Source organism: Herpailurus yagouaroundi, unplaced genomic scaffold, assembly GCF_014898765.1.
Source record: "Herpailurus yagouaroundi ecotype Mexico unplaced genomic scaffold, PumYag 100, whole genome shotgun sequence".
Classification (NCBI taxonomy): Eukaryota; Metazoa; Chordata; class Mammalia; order Carnivora; family Felidae; genus Herpailurus; species Herpailurus yagouaroundi.
The window spans coordinates 85,977,588-85,992,356 of record NW_024412391.1 but is presented as its reverse complement, the minus strand read 5'-3'; the positions used below and the strand labels follow the sequence as shown (position 1 = coordinate 85,992,356).

General features: G+C 42.8%; 1 protein-coding gene across 3 annotated transcripts in view; it reads left to right on the top strand.

Annotated features, from left to right (window-relative positions):
• VPS41 (VPS41 subunit of HOPS complex) overlaps positions 1 to 14,769 on the top strand; it is a 188,550-nt gene that overhangs the window by 94,818 nt on the left and 78,963 nt on the right. For 2 of the 3 annotated variants that reach the window (XM_040473002.1, XM_040473003.1), the window contains one exon: positions 14,550 to 14,669. In XM_040473002.1, coding sequence (XP_040328936.1) covers positions 14,550 to 14,669 — 120 coding nt within the window. Of the gene's footprint in view, positions 1 to 9,782; positions 9,901 to 14,549; positions 14,670 to 14,769 lie in introns of those variants that run through there. The other variant, XM_040473004.1, reaches the window with a different exon arrangement.

The window sequence follows — 14,769 nt, the reverse complement described above, 5'->3', positions numbered from 1 at the left end:
AAAAAGGGGGCACTACTATGAAATGATCATTTCCATTTTAAAAGTGTTGGCAAGTTTTTAGAAGGATCTTTTTTTTTTTTTAATATAACCAAGTTATGGCATTTTATACCTTTAAAAAATGAGAAAAACAGGACAACATTGGCCCAGTTGCAACTCTGATCTTTCCAAGTGCAGTTTCAACTAGCACCATAAACTAAGCAGAGCAAGTTTGAAGAGTCCAGCACTGAGCAAATGGTGATGACCTTGCAGTGATCATATATTGTAGATATTGAGACCTCTCCGTTTAGAACACATAGCAGATCCTATAGAGAGAAAAGAGAGTAAAGACAAGTATCATGTAACTGAGAGGTTATGACCTTCCACCTTTAAAAGAGAAATTATTCTAGCCGGATGAAGGTGGAGTGTGGAGGAAAGGCGTTCTTAACCCTTAAGAACCCTGATCTTCCTTAGACTGACAGCTAAAGGAATCTTGGAATCACCTGAGACCTTCCGTAAACAGTGGTGAGCGTGGCACAGAGACTCGAGAAGTGAAATTAAGTAAGTGGAAGCCCTACAATGAGACATTGGTAAGAATAATGAAGACATGCCTCATGTAATATTTTAGTTCTGATTTTATTAAAAATCTTGATTCCTGTAAAAACGTTTCTTCAGGTAATTAGAACGTGCAGTTCAGGACGGCCCTGCAGAACAGCAATGTAGCAGAAAAAAACTTGAGGCTGTAGTTTGACACATTTGTTGATATTTCCTTTTTAAGGTTCTAGGTTTTGAGGTCTTTAGAGATAGCTCCTTATCCACCAGGGACTAGGAAGAGGAAGCGATAGTTCTGTCTGGCATAAACTTTTATTTTTAGGTTTTCAAGGTAACTTCTCAGTAGTTGAATGCCATAGCTAGATTTATGGACTCTGCTGCTTGACACATGAGCATAAAAAGCTTATTCTAAATTCTGTTTTGTTTCCATGTTGGGAAAAAAAAAGGCGGGGGAGAAGAAAAAGCACATCTCTTAAAAGTGCCATTGGGAGAGAGCTTTCAAACTTGTGAACCTGTGGATTTCTTTTTTAAGTGTAACCTCTTGTTTAGCCAAAATTCCAATACGTGAGCATAGCAATGAGGTTTCTAGTTTAGAAATAAGTCTGCCAAGCAGCTCTTACCTGGGTGTTTTTTTTAATTGCTCAGCTTTCTCTGTCAGCAGATAAATTTTAGCTTCCTGTGACCTTTACCTTTGAACTCTGAAATAACACTTCGTAATAGTTGGTTCTACCGCTTTGACAAATTATTAAATTTTCACGATGCTGTTTGCAGCTGAGCTCATTTTTAGAAACGAGATAGTCAGCTGTTTGGCGTGGCGGCAGGGTGGAATGAAGGGACCTGGCCGCAGGGACAGGTTGCTTTGTAAGCTAGAAAATGTCAGTCAGCAAACAAAGAAAGGGTCTGTGTGCGGTGAAATGAGGAGAAGCACTTCACTGTTCAGGGCTGAAGGCTCCTGGCAGATTTTACGTGAAGGACAGAGAAGGTAGCATCAGCTAACTTCTGGAAGTTTCCAACAGTGATCTGCAAACTCAGATGGCATTCTTTTTTTTTTTTTTTTTTCCTCCAGATTGCACTCTGACTCCTTTCTGGAAGGGGATTCAGTAGAGGAGCCTTTTGTACTAATGCAGATCTTTTTAGAATCCTGACAGCCCAGGGAAACACTCCAGGTGAAATGGAGAGCTGGTTCCTTCCGTGTTTCCTGTCTTCTGCTCAGGTTGGAGCAGGGGTTCTTGGGGCCAGAAGGGATTAGACTGTCAGTTATCCTGCTTGGCCTGCTGTCCAGTGGATCTCCAGGATGATCCTTTACAGGTGGTCAGATGGCTCTATATGCAAACGTTACATCCTGGTGGTTGCAGGTGGATCCATTATACAGAGATACCTTCATTTTTCAAGTACTAGGGTATAAATTGCGGTTCCATTACTAGAAATTCATTTCATGCCCTAAATAATACCAAAATTGATTAAAAGCCACCCATTAATAGGAAGTACAGCACAAGTATAACCTTCAGAAACATTTTTTAGGTATGTAACACCAAGTTGTGTTACAGCTATATTGCAAAAGGTGTTTGGGTGGGTTTTTCTTCACGTACTGAACTAGCTGAAGCCACAAATAGAAATCCTGTTCTTAAAAAGAGAAATCAGTTCAGTGTCAAAAATAGACATTCTTCAGTGCTTTAAAAAATCAAGTTCATTTGTCTCAAATACTAATTGCTTTTTCGATGTCAACATGAAGCATTCCCAAAGTCTTTGGGATGGATCCATGGCAACTTTAATTTCTTCAGCGATTTCTCTTGTTTCATAGCCATCAAAAGCCTGTTGACAATAGAAGCCTTTTTTCTTTAATGAATTCAGCTCACTTTTCCCAATGTAATATTTCCATATTGTTTGCAGCCTCCCCCTGAATTCGGATGTAAAACTTACCATCTGTCTTCCTGGAGCAATCAAACCATCTTTTGCTTCTTGCTGAAAATATCGTCCTTTGCATGTTGAGAGCGCTGTGACTTTTCTTAAGTATTTTGAATAGTTAATGATTCTGTAAGAATAATTTCCCACTTCAGATTGCTCATTTTCTCCTGGGGTTTAATACCAGTTGACTGTCGTTAACGCTGAGAGGTGTTGTCTGTCTGTCCCTCTCCTTCTGTATATAGCTGTACAAACACTGTCATTAACTTTGTTTTTTCTTTTTTTAAGATCAGGCTATTAAAGCAAGGGGTCATAATTGCAACTACTGTGGGTCGGTGTCACCAGTACAAAGTAAATCGTAGTCATTCACAGGACTGTTTGACTTGAATCTGCTTCTTGAGCACAACTTTGTGTCATGGTCCATGTTAGGAGCTGTGAATACACAGTCCTGGATTTTAGGAATGGTGGGGCATTTCCAAAAGTAGATGGGAGGAACGCTGTTGGTGGAAAGCAGCTAAACCATTAGACCATGAATCAGAATGGTGATTTTGTAGGAAAAGGAGGATTCTAAGTCTTTTGGGTGGGAAGAATGTGTATGTATATATGTATGTATGTATCCCTGTGGGGTAATTTTGCATTCCTTTGCCTTTGTATTTTCTCCCCCTGTTGTTTGTTTCCTTTCAGTTTTCCAATTCGGTTTCAGCCTCGATTCTTTGATGTTTGTAACAGTGAAAATTGGAGCAAAAGAAATGTCTAACAATAGTGACTGAGCTGTGTCAGTGCCCTGCAAGCAGAGGAACCAAGTGTACGACTGTGGGTTGTGAGGAAGAGGGTGTCAGAAAGAAGGAATTCTAGGGCTGGGGTTGGTGAGAGGGGATCTGGGCTTTGCTCTAGATTGGATGTTTTCAGGAAGCAAGAGTCATTCTCCCATTGGGTATGTTAATAAATCTTATCTAGGAGGAAGAAAGAATCAAGGCTAAAAATGTAACTGGTAAAGAAGCAGCAGCGTCTCATTTTAGCCAGGATAGGGACACGTTTGATCACTGATGTGGTTGGAAAATGTTCCTACTTTGTCTGTGTTCAGACATGGTTATGGAGTCGTTGTGGTTTTGTCCTGATCTTTCATGGTTACAAGGCCAGGTCTGATGTTGGTGTTCTGTGAGATTGTACCCGTTCACCCAGAGAGCGCCGGGCCCAGCCATGAGTGCCCGGCCGGCTCCGGATGTCAGCTTTTCTCTCTGTTGCAAAAATAAAATGCCCAACGTTTGCTAGATTGCTTCTATTGAGGTACTTTACAAAAATATATGTATACTCTGATTCTTTTTTTTTTTTGTAGCAGTAGGAAAGCTATATATGAAATTATTAGCAATACTAGTAATATTCACATTAACAATGTCTGGGCAGGATTATAAATGTTCTTTTTGGCCTTCATTGGCATTTTCTGCCTTTTTTTTTTTTTTTTGAAGAAAATAGTCATTACTTTTATAATAAGAAAAAGTAATAGGAGCACCTGGGTGGCTCAGTCAGTTAAGTGTCTGACTTTGGTTCAGATCGTGATCTCACCTTTTGTGAATTTGAGCCCAAAGTTGGTCTGTGCTGACAGCTCAGAGCCTTGGAACCTGCTTCAGATCCTGTGTCTTCCTCTCTCTCTCTGCCCCTCCACTGCTCGTGTTCTCTCTCTCTCTCTCTCTGTCTCTCTCTCTCTCTCTCTCTCTGTCTCTCTCAAGAATAAATAAATATTTTTAAAAAAAAGCAATGATAAAAGAATGCATATCTCAACTATTTTGGATCTTTTTTTAACTTAACATTGCAAATCATATGAAATTCCCTACATTGTTGAAGTCTAATCTTAAGTCAAGCATTCTTTAATGGTTATATAATATTCCATCCTATCAATAGGTTTAATGTTTCTTAACCGTTCTCATACTCTTGGACCATTAGGTTGTATCCAGTTTCTGGCCATCATAAATCGTGCTGTAATGAAGTGAGAAATCTTTGGGCATGAACTTTAGCTATGCTTTTTAATTTTTGCTTAGCACTGATTCCCAAGATGGGAATTACTAAGTCAGAGGTCATGATGATTTTTTAGGCTTCAGATGCATATCACCAAGTAAAAGTGCATTCCAGAAAACATACCATTTACACCGGCTGGTACCTACCTGTCTCACCACACTGTCTTTACCCGTTTTGATACACAAAGAAAGATAGTCCATTGTTCTCTTTTGTAACTTCTTTGTATTATTAGCAATTCTGAACATTTTTATTTACTGGCCACTTACACATCTTCCTTTATGATCTGTCTGACTGTATTCTTTGCTTGGGGCAGCTTTTAATATTACCATAGAAGCCAGGACAATGAAGACTGTCCATTTGATATTTATTGTCAGTTTGAGCACAAATTATTGCTGCTTACTGAATAGCCTGCAGCCTTTTCTCCAACTTTGGCTAAATCCGGAATAATTATTCTTGTTCCCAGGGAGGCATTATGTAGGAGTCATAATGAGACTGTAGAGTAGACACTGAAGTCTGTAAAAAGAGGACACATACAGGCTCCTCCACAGATGTGAGTCTGCCCTCAAACCATCAACTCTGCCACGTGCATGGAGGCTGTCAAGGACAGACCAACGTGCTCTGTTAAGGCAAGTTCATTTGACTTGGTTTCTTCTCTGATGGTGTTCCTGATCTTTATTTTTTTTCTTCCCTGTTTGCTTTACTTCGAATCGAGTGAAGTGCTTGTTCAAATACATGAACGTGTGTGTTTGGGTGACTTTTTCTGTTACTCAAGGCTTGGCAGTTTTGTATTTCTTTTTCCTGTCTGCACCACGCGAAGCTCTCCCTCCAGCCATCTGTGATTGAGATTATGCACAGTTAACATCAGAGGTTCTTGTGTGTCGCGCAGACCATTAATTCAAGTTTAATGACCCAGTGGATGACTTTTGTGTTTCCTCTGCTGCTGACGGGGTCCAACCTTGAACCCAGCCCTGGGAAATGTATCCTCAGACAGCCGCAAACTGAAATACAGACCCGAGGCGTTTGGCATGAACCACCATGGGACTCATAATGGAGGACTTAAGTGGTAACATTACTTAAAAATCCTTTGTTCACTTTTAAAATCATACTTGCAGTTGTGCATCGGCATAGGCAGAAATTGCGGATTGTTGGTCTACGTAGGAGCCTACCTCACGTGCTGGCCACAGTCGATTGCTGAACCCATATAGATGGGGAGGTGGATACACAGATCTATATCTGTCTGTCGTCACCAGTTTTTTAATATAAAGGAAACTGCCCCTAAGTGGTACCTCTGGTGTTTTGCTTCTTTTGCTCTCATTGAACCCGTAGCTTGGAGTCCTCAGTCACTAAATTGACGGTTATTTTGTCTTGATATGGTGTTTCTTACGTTTCAGAACGTTGTTTTGTCTGCACACTTTTCACAGGGTTGGTTAACTTCACGGGGCTTGCCCAGAACCTGTGTTGCACTGGCATCGTATTTACTCAGACATTGCTTGAAAGCAAGTGGTCCATCAAGCAAGCTCTGGAAATCTATGTCCTGAGACTTTCTGTGGTAGCAGTTTTGGCCTGTATTTATCCTCTTTTAAGCATGTTAAATTACCTCTAGGGAAAGGAGATTGAGGGATTATAACTCGTCCAGAAAATAACCACTGAATTTAAGCAATACTGTATTTGGGAAATTCTCCTTGTCTTCACACATGCTTTATGTTCTTTCTTGATGGTGTTTGGGAAAAGCTGTGTGTTTGAAACTTTGGTACTGAGCCAAAGCCAGAAGGAGGTGGTCTCTCCCACCTCCATCCAGATTCAAGACTCCTCTCTGTTGTCAGCAGCCAAGCACCATCCCAGGTCTTTTCTGTGGTCACTAATTTTTTCTCACTTGCCTTCTTGAATTAAAATTTTTTTAACGTTTATATATTTCTGAGAGAGAGAGAGAGAGAGAGAGACAGAGCATGAGTGGGGGAGGGGCAGAGAGAGAGGGAGACACAGAATCCAAAGCAGGCTCCAGGCGTGGAGCTGTCGGCACAGAGCCCAATGCAGGGCTTGAACTCACAAACTGTGAGATCATGACTTGAGCCAAAGTTGGATGCCCAACTGACTGGCCACCCAGGCGCCCCGCTTTCTTGAATTTCATTCCTAATCTTTTCCAACTTTGGATTTTTAAGTCCCTCTGTGACAAGTCCTGCCCATCCTTATGCCCTTTGTCTATTTTTACCAAGACAGTCTTATTTGGCATGTCCTAAACGCGCTGAGTTTTCCTTTTGTTTCCTTATTCCTCAATTTTATTATCTCGAGCTCCAGCACCCTCTGTGATCGGGCATTTTATCTTTGTGGAGCCTGTTTTCTCCAAGCGCCTCAGTCGTTCCTGCAGGAACGCACCTGCCATCCAAGGCTTGCCCGTGGGCTTCCCCCACTGCCCACTCTTCCCTGCACCGTCGTCTGCCTCCAAGCAAGCACTGCTGCTGGTGTTCAGGAAGCCTGAAGAGTCAAGTGATTTATATACTTGAAAGATCACAAGATGATTAAAAAGGGGCCAATCACACTCCCTTTCCTCCATCAGGGAAGAGTGGGCGATGGGTAATGACGGGTGTTATGTTGCCAGAATCGGTGGCTTTATTACAGCCCGATAGGAATCCCGCCCCGTGTGTGGGAGATTCTAGGATGTGCATCCTTACCTCTCTGTAGTGTAGCAAAGTACTAGATAGATTTATCAGCACAAAACGTAGGAGAATAAAGTATATTGCCGAGGATGTGAGGGCTCCTATTGAAATATAAGTACCGAGAGTGCTGACTGCCAGAATGTGGATTTATGGGAAATAAAGCCCTAAAATACTTTCTCCAACAAAAAAGAGACCTCTTGGAAACAGTTTTTCCTCTCCTTTGTACTTAGCTCCCATTGAGCTTAAATTGCTCTCAGTATTGTGTTAATGACAATTCAATATTATGGGATGCAGAAGATGAACCAAATAAATTAACCAGCTGCTTTTAAAGGTAGTTCACTCGATGACTCACCCTCTAAAATGCTTTGTAGAACATTCATGCTCAGTAGGTCTCTAGGCAGTTTTATGACTAGAAGAGAGAAACGGATTTTATTAAATGTCAGTGAAATACAGGCAGATAGTTTTGCTATAGTTAAATTAGTGTAGAATGTTTGTAAGAAAAGTAGCTTATCTTTCCTTATATCATGGAAGCAGGACTTTCCTTGGCATTCCTGCCAGGCAGTGTGTTTCTGCTTGAAATTCCCATAGGTTAGGATTATAAAAGCAAATGGAGAGTGGATAGTCTGGTCCTTTTCTGGCCTGTATGAAACCCTGTACCCTATAGAATCCAAATCAAATCCCCATGTACTGCCTAGTTGTACTGGGAGAGTTTCAAAGTACAGTAATGGGAATGCTTCGTAAATTACTAGCTGCCATTTAAGGTTTTATACTACGTATGGATTGGAAATGAGGACTCATGAGTGAGGAAAAAAGTAGAGTGGAGATGGAAGGCAGAAATAAGTGCTTCAAGGACCAGGGGAGGTAACTCAGAGGAGAGAAGCAGGCCAGGGCTAGCCAACCAGGAGAAGAGGGCCTGGCGGTGATGGGGAGAGCCTTAGCAGGGCACAGCCACATTTCAGATCCTTACTGTTGGGGCCCAGTGAGAAGCCAGGCGGCATCCCTGAAATAAAGGAATTGCAGTCAGCTGAACTGAAGAGGAAGACTAACCTTAAAAGTACTTCCCAGTGGCGCCTGGGTGGCCCGGTTGGTTGAACTTCTGACTCCTGATTTCAGCTCAGGTCATGATACCAGGGTCATGGGATTGAGCCCTGCCTCGGGGCTCTGCATCGAGCATGAAGCCTGCTCAGGATTCTCTCTCTCTCTCTCTCTCTCTCTCCCCCCCTCTCTCTCTCCCCCTCGCTCTCTCTCTCCCCCTCTCTCTCCCCGCCTCCACCCCCCTCCCCGACTCACGCTTGCGTGCTTGCTGTCTTCCATAAACAAGTACCTCCCAAATTTGTGATCAGAGGTGCACAAATTCCGTCTTTTGGCATTGAGCAAAGGGAACAGGACCGACGTGTCAGGCGCAGGACACGGAGTCAGGATAACTGAGCCTTTTCTCAAGGGATGTACTTGTTCCATCGAGACTGTATTCATTGTGTAACAGTCGGTCACAGGGTTCTTTCCTTTAGGTTTGAGAAGTTAGGGCAGATGCCATTGTGTCCAAAACAGCTTAGGGACATCACTAACGATGGGCTGAGTAACTGGAGGGTTTGGGGGTGACGTAGGTAGCCTCCTCTTGCGGCAAACACATTGTGTGTGTAGGCAACAGGGCAGGCAAACTTGCAGGGCACGGGAAGCCTGCTCGCTATCTAATACTTACTGTGCCCTGTGCATCTAGCAGGGCATGTGTGGCCACTTCCCTGCTGCATTTGCGGTGCCCTGGGGAGATGGAAAGTAAATATGTAAATCCCAGCCAACAAGAGACAGTATGGTATTTGTTATCTGTGATAGAACCAGCCTGACCCTAAAATGTATACAGAACCAAGAAATGAGGAGGACTTATGAAAGAATCCTAAAGGGGCACCTGGGTGGCCCAGTCGGTTAAGCGTCTGACTCTCTGTTTCAGCTCAGGTCATGATCTATCTCATGGTTTTGTGAGTTCGAGCCCCGCATTGGGCTCTGTGCTGACAGTGCAGAGCCTGCTTGGGATCCATTTTCTCTCTCTCTCTCCCTCCCTCCCTCCCTCCCTCCTTCCTTCCCTCCATCTCTCTCTCTCTCTCTCTCTCTCTCTCTCTCTGTCCCTCCCCTACTCCTACTGTCTCTGTATCTTTCAAAATAAATAAACTTAAAAAATTAAAAAAAAAAAGAATCCTAAATGATGATCTTCTCTAATATATATTTAAGGCCGTTTGTTTACAGATCATTTATTATTTTTCATCCACAAAATAGAAAATGATTGAAACTGAGCTATTTGAGGAACATCAGAAAAGAACACAAATCGTGTCTAAAACTGTAATGCAAATGAGTTAAAATGTGTTTCCTTTACAGAAGGTAGGTAGTGTATTAGCCTCCCCCGCCACCCTTCTTTTTGTTTGTTTTTTTGAAACCCTCATCAGTTAACACAGACGTGTGCCATCTGCACTATGAAAATCTCATTAAAGAAGAAGCTTCTTTGATCCCATGTCAGAGCAGGGTACCCAAGGTTTATCGTAATAGAACTCCGGAAACTCCGACTCAGCCTGGAGACCAACTCGATTCAGAATTCTCCCCTCTCTCCTTTCCTTCCTGCCCTCTGCTGGAGGTTTGCCTTGGAGCTAGAGCAGGAGACAAAGGAAGGCCCCTGTCCGCAGGCCTCAGCTTCCTGCCAGAAGCCAAAACACACCCACCAGCGACAGAGGGCTCCGCCGGAGTGAGTTTGGATCTTGGTTGGAATTGCAACGAGATCTCGTGAACAGTTTCCAAAAGTTAATGCCTCATTGAAAAAGTAGGTGCACTTTATGTGAATTAATTCTACTACATACTCAGTGTGACTCCAAATTCCTTCCTTCTCTGAGTTTCAGTGAATTGTTGATGCTGTTTCGCTTCAACTGTTACCTGTGAAATTATCCCGATTATAAAAATAAGAGAATGGATTTTCATCCCCAGATGTATTAACATAAATTTAATTCACATGTTCCATGCAGAATAATAAAAATAATATAAATCTCCTATCACCTGTTTCTAGAATTAATTAAGATTACTTTGTATTGTATCCTTCAGGTTTTAATACACAGATACACGTTCATTTTGTATTTAAGGACCATCATGTTTAATACTGTTTTGCAATCTGCTTTTTTATTTAATGGGCCCTGAACATCCTTTTACATTAATAAGCGTACTTCGATAAAATCACTTAAAACTGGACACACACTTTTTGGTGATCTAGCTCCACCACATTTACTCCAGCATTTCCCAGTTGTTAGTGCATTTCTAGCTGTTACAAAGAACTAGACATACTTCTTTATTCGCTTGTCTGATCACTTTTTAGCAGAAATTTCTAGGCATGAACTTCTTGGGGTCGTTTTTAAAGCTTTGAATCCCCAGTGCTAAGGGATCCTCCAGAAACAGGGTGAGATGACCACAGGGTAGTTTGAGGGCGCCCTGTTCCCTGTGCATATGTACGCACCCGGCCCCCGCCCAGGGTCTGACCTCCTTGTTTTGATTCGTCTTTATCAGTTCTTCCTTTTCTTTTTACTTCATCTGTCAGTTCTAGGATCATTGCTATACTGTTTTGAGTGCGAATTTCATAAAAACACCCATTCTCCCACCCACAAGTTGCCCAGTTTAAAAAAAAAATTCCTATTATTCTCACATATCTTCAAATGAATTGATAGCATTTTGGAAGTTCTAGAAATCATTCCTTTGGGGGTTTCTTTGTGCTTCCATGAAAATCGCAGATTAACTAGTAAGGCTTAGGCTCTTCAGTGAGGATTTTGAGTCTTCTTATCCAGGAACTTAATGTATCTTTACATTTAGGTGGCTTCCCCTATTATATCTGCTAGTAAAATATTTCTGCTTTTGTCATTTACCTAGCGCGTGCACATCTGTTTTTGCCGATGTGCAAATGACTGACTTGTAGAGCTGTGGACTTTCCCTTGCTTACAACTTAGCATCCCCTAAAGTTCAGGTTCACAGCACAGTAGTTGTATTCTCGTTTCCAGAGTGCCCTGGTCGCCGTTTGATTTCCTCCCTTACTCGAGGGTATTGAGCATTTATTTTTTTTATTTCCACTTCGTTCTGTTCTTCTTATCCTCGGGTGTTCATTTGCTCAATTTTGTTGTCACACGAGAAGAAGAAGAATTACTTCTCAAGCCCTGGTCTGTCTGGTGGAAAGTCTCATTCGTGTGGAGTCAGGAGTGGGACATTTCCCCTATTCCCTAGAGAAGTCCTGTTGCTTTCCTAGAATACTGAACTTGTCCATCTTGTTGGGGTTTTTTTCTCATCCATAGTTACTGAGAGAAGTCTATACCCAGTGTTCACAGTTGAAGTCGCTGTGAACGTCTTAGATTTTGCGAGAATTGGTCTGAATCTGGACATGGCAGGAGAAGGAAGTTTTATGGTTTCCTGTCTGCCTGGACTGGAACCCGATTTCTGTCGGGGAAGTGGCTACCAAAGGGTGTAATTATTGATGCAGCAGGGAAGTGGCGTATGCGTTAAGAGCCTGCTCTCCGTATTCACTGAGGCAGCTTGAAGTTTGTGCAGGTGGTTCCCGCCTGTCGTATGGCCCCGCCGCCATGGGTGGGCACCCACCCCGTCGCCAGCGTAGCTGTCTTCTTCCTAGCTGTGTCCCCGGATGACAGCAGGAGTGGCTGCTTGTGTTCCACTGCCAATGTTGACCGCGACCTGTGTGTCCCTGCGTGAGATTTTCCCCGTGACCCCCGTCCCCCCAACCCCAATACACTCAGTGTGCTGGTATCTACCCTACCAGCGGCTTCCCAGGTGGGCTTTTTCTTGAAATGGGATAAATCCTGGCCTTCACCGGGGTCTAATTTCTGTCATACTTTACAGAAATCTTAATTTAAAGTTTGGGGCCTGTTGAGTTTTCCTAGCACAGGTGCAGATTGTCCCCCTTTCGTGCCACGTCGGTCACTTCTGGGTGGGATTGGAGGGAGAGCATTGTGATGCCACCTGCACCCCACTTTCCTCCTTGTCATCCAGCCAGCCATTCCTTCCAGCAGGTGGTTATGGGGTACTCCCCGGGCTCAGCCCACTGCTTAAAATCCCCTCCATCTGAACCAGGCCACAGAAGGAAGATAGGCATTGTGATCTCAGTTCCTCATGTTGAACATGATGGTTCCTAGCTGCCTGTGTTTAGCAGACTGTGTAGCAGGAGCTATGTGGTCAGGCTTTCTCCTTTCTCAGATTCCAGACTTAACCCTGTCACAAAATCCTGAACACATCGAGTGACCTCCTCGGCTCTGTTTTTTACATCCTGGCCGAGGAAGAGGCAGAATCACAGAGGGCAGATCTCAGGGTCTTTAACTGGGAGCAGGGAGGCATGGTGGTGGGGTTTCTTACTTAGATCATGGACTGGGAGAGGAAGGGATGGGTGAGAAGATGTTTGGGAGCCTAGAGGAGGCTTTCCTGTATCTATCTGACGGGAAGATTAGACCCCATGTGGTCAGTAAAAGCCCTACCTCCAGTCTCCACTGTGGACCGTGCGAGGCCACCTTTCTTTTGCATGGGTAATAGAGAACTTCAGACATTTATGTCATTTTAAAGAGACCGTTCTTGGCACGTTTGTGAAGATGGACGCTTATCTGATTTTAAGGTTTTGGGGTGTGTGTTTGTGTGCCCCTTCTGAGTATGGGAGCCTAACTATTGAGAAAGGTATGTAACAAATATAAATGAAATGTGAACTTACTCTCTTTCTCCTGTTCCCTATTTTCCTCCTTCTTAAGGGTGGGAAGGGACACAGAATACACTAAGGTAAACAGAAAATTACTCAAAAGATAGAAATTTTTAAACTTCTGTGATGGAATCTGTCATCAGCATTTCTTTTAAAAGGTAAACATCTACTTCAGGATTATATGTCCGAAGTTATATGTTGTAAATTATGTATTATATAAATTTTACATTAAGTTATATTATGTAAATGTCTTAAGGGATTTAAACTGGATACATCAAGGAAAAAGTATTGTAGCCCTTAATAATGCTTGAATTACTAGAACTACATCTTTACCAGTCTTAGAGGTTTTACCAGTTATATTTGGCAATAAAATTTATCCAGCAGATTTTTTTTTTAAAGATGTTATTTTTAAGCAGTCTCTATACCCAAGGTGGAGCTCGAACTTAGAACCACAAGGTTAAGAATTGCGTGTTCCCCTGACTGAGCCAGCCAGGAACTTCCCATCCCCACACAAGCAGATTTCTTTTCTTTTCTTTCTTTTTTTTTTTTTTTTAATAGATTCTTCCCTTTAAAATAAAGACCCTGGATAACTATGACCTTTTTTTTTAATTTTTTTTTTATTTAAAAAAAAATTTTTTTTTCAACGTTTTTATTTATTTTTGGGACAGAGAGAGACACAGCATGAACGGGGGAGGGGCAGAGAGAGAGGGAGACACAGAATCGGAAACAGGCTCCAGGCTCTGAGCCATCAGCCCAGAGCCCGACGCGGGGCTCGAACTCACGGACCGCGAGATCGTGACCTGGCCGAAGTCGGACGCTTAACCGACTGCGCCACCCAGGTGCCCCACTATGACCTTTTTAAAGAAGTTTAATCCTAAAGTAAGTTTGTCTTATTTTATAACATGAATTGCTGTTCAAACATCATTATTAAATTCTTTTTCTTGGGTGAAATGAAAAACAGGCTGCTTCTGACGATTGCAGTTTAAGCTGTGACTAATATCTTACTTTCAAGGAAAAAATTATGAGGTTTTGATTTCCCAAGTTACAAAATAAATTAATTTCTGGCCAATATTTGAAGAACTTTCTGTGACACAAATCTTTTGACTGACTAATGTGTTTTTCTCCGTGAATTTTGGTATTTTGCTGCCATCTAGTGGCGTAACTTCATAGTAACTTCAACATTCCGTGGACAGGCAAAGCAAACTCAACAAGAAGCCAGTAAAGAAATCTTGTATATGCGTCTCAGTTTCTTTCTTTCTTTTTCTTTTTTTTTTTTTTCAACGTTTATTTATTTTTGGGACAGAGACAGACAGAGCATGAACGGGGGAGGGGCAGAGAGAGAGGGAGACACAGAATCGGAAACAGGCTCCAGGCTCTGAGCCATCAGCCCAGAGCCTGACGCGGGGCTCGAACTCACGGACCGCGAGATCGTGACCTGGCTGAAGTCGGATGCTTAACCGACTGCGCCACCCAGGCGCCCCTCTTTCTTTTTCTTTTTAAATGTTTATTTCTTTTAGAAAGAGTAGGAGACAAAGTGTGAGTGGGGGAGGGGCAGAGAGAGAGGGAGACACAGAACCTGGAGCAGCACCAGACTCTGAGTTGTCAGCACAGAGCTCCATGCGGGGTTCGAACCCACGGACCATGAGATCATGACCTGAACCGAAGTTGGAAGCGTAAGCAGCTGAGCCACCCAGGCGCCCCATGTTTCTTGGTTTCTAAAAGTCTGTTTTTGTATTTGTCCATAGCTGCTGCTGTTTGAACGATCTTGGATGAGCAGATGGAAGTCGTGTGTTCTGCACGAAGGGGAAGGGAACATACGGAGCGTGAAGTGGAGAGGCCATCTGATCGCTTGGGCCAATAATATGGTAAAAGCACACCTTCATCTTCCAGATCCTTCTTCAGAGCCGGAAGAGTAGCCGCATTAGGAGGGCTGTGACCAAGAAGAAAGATGCCTCTGCTGCCATG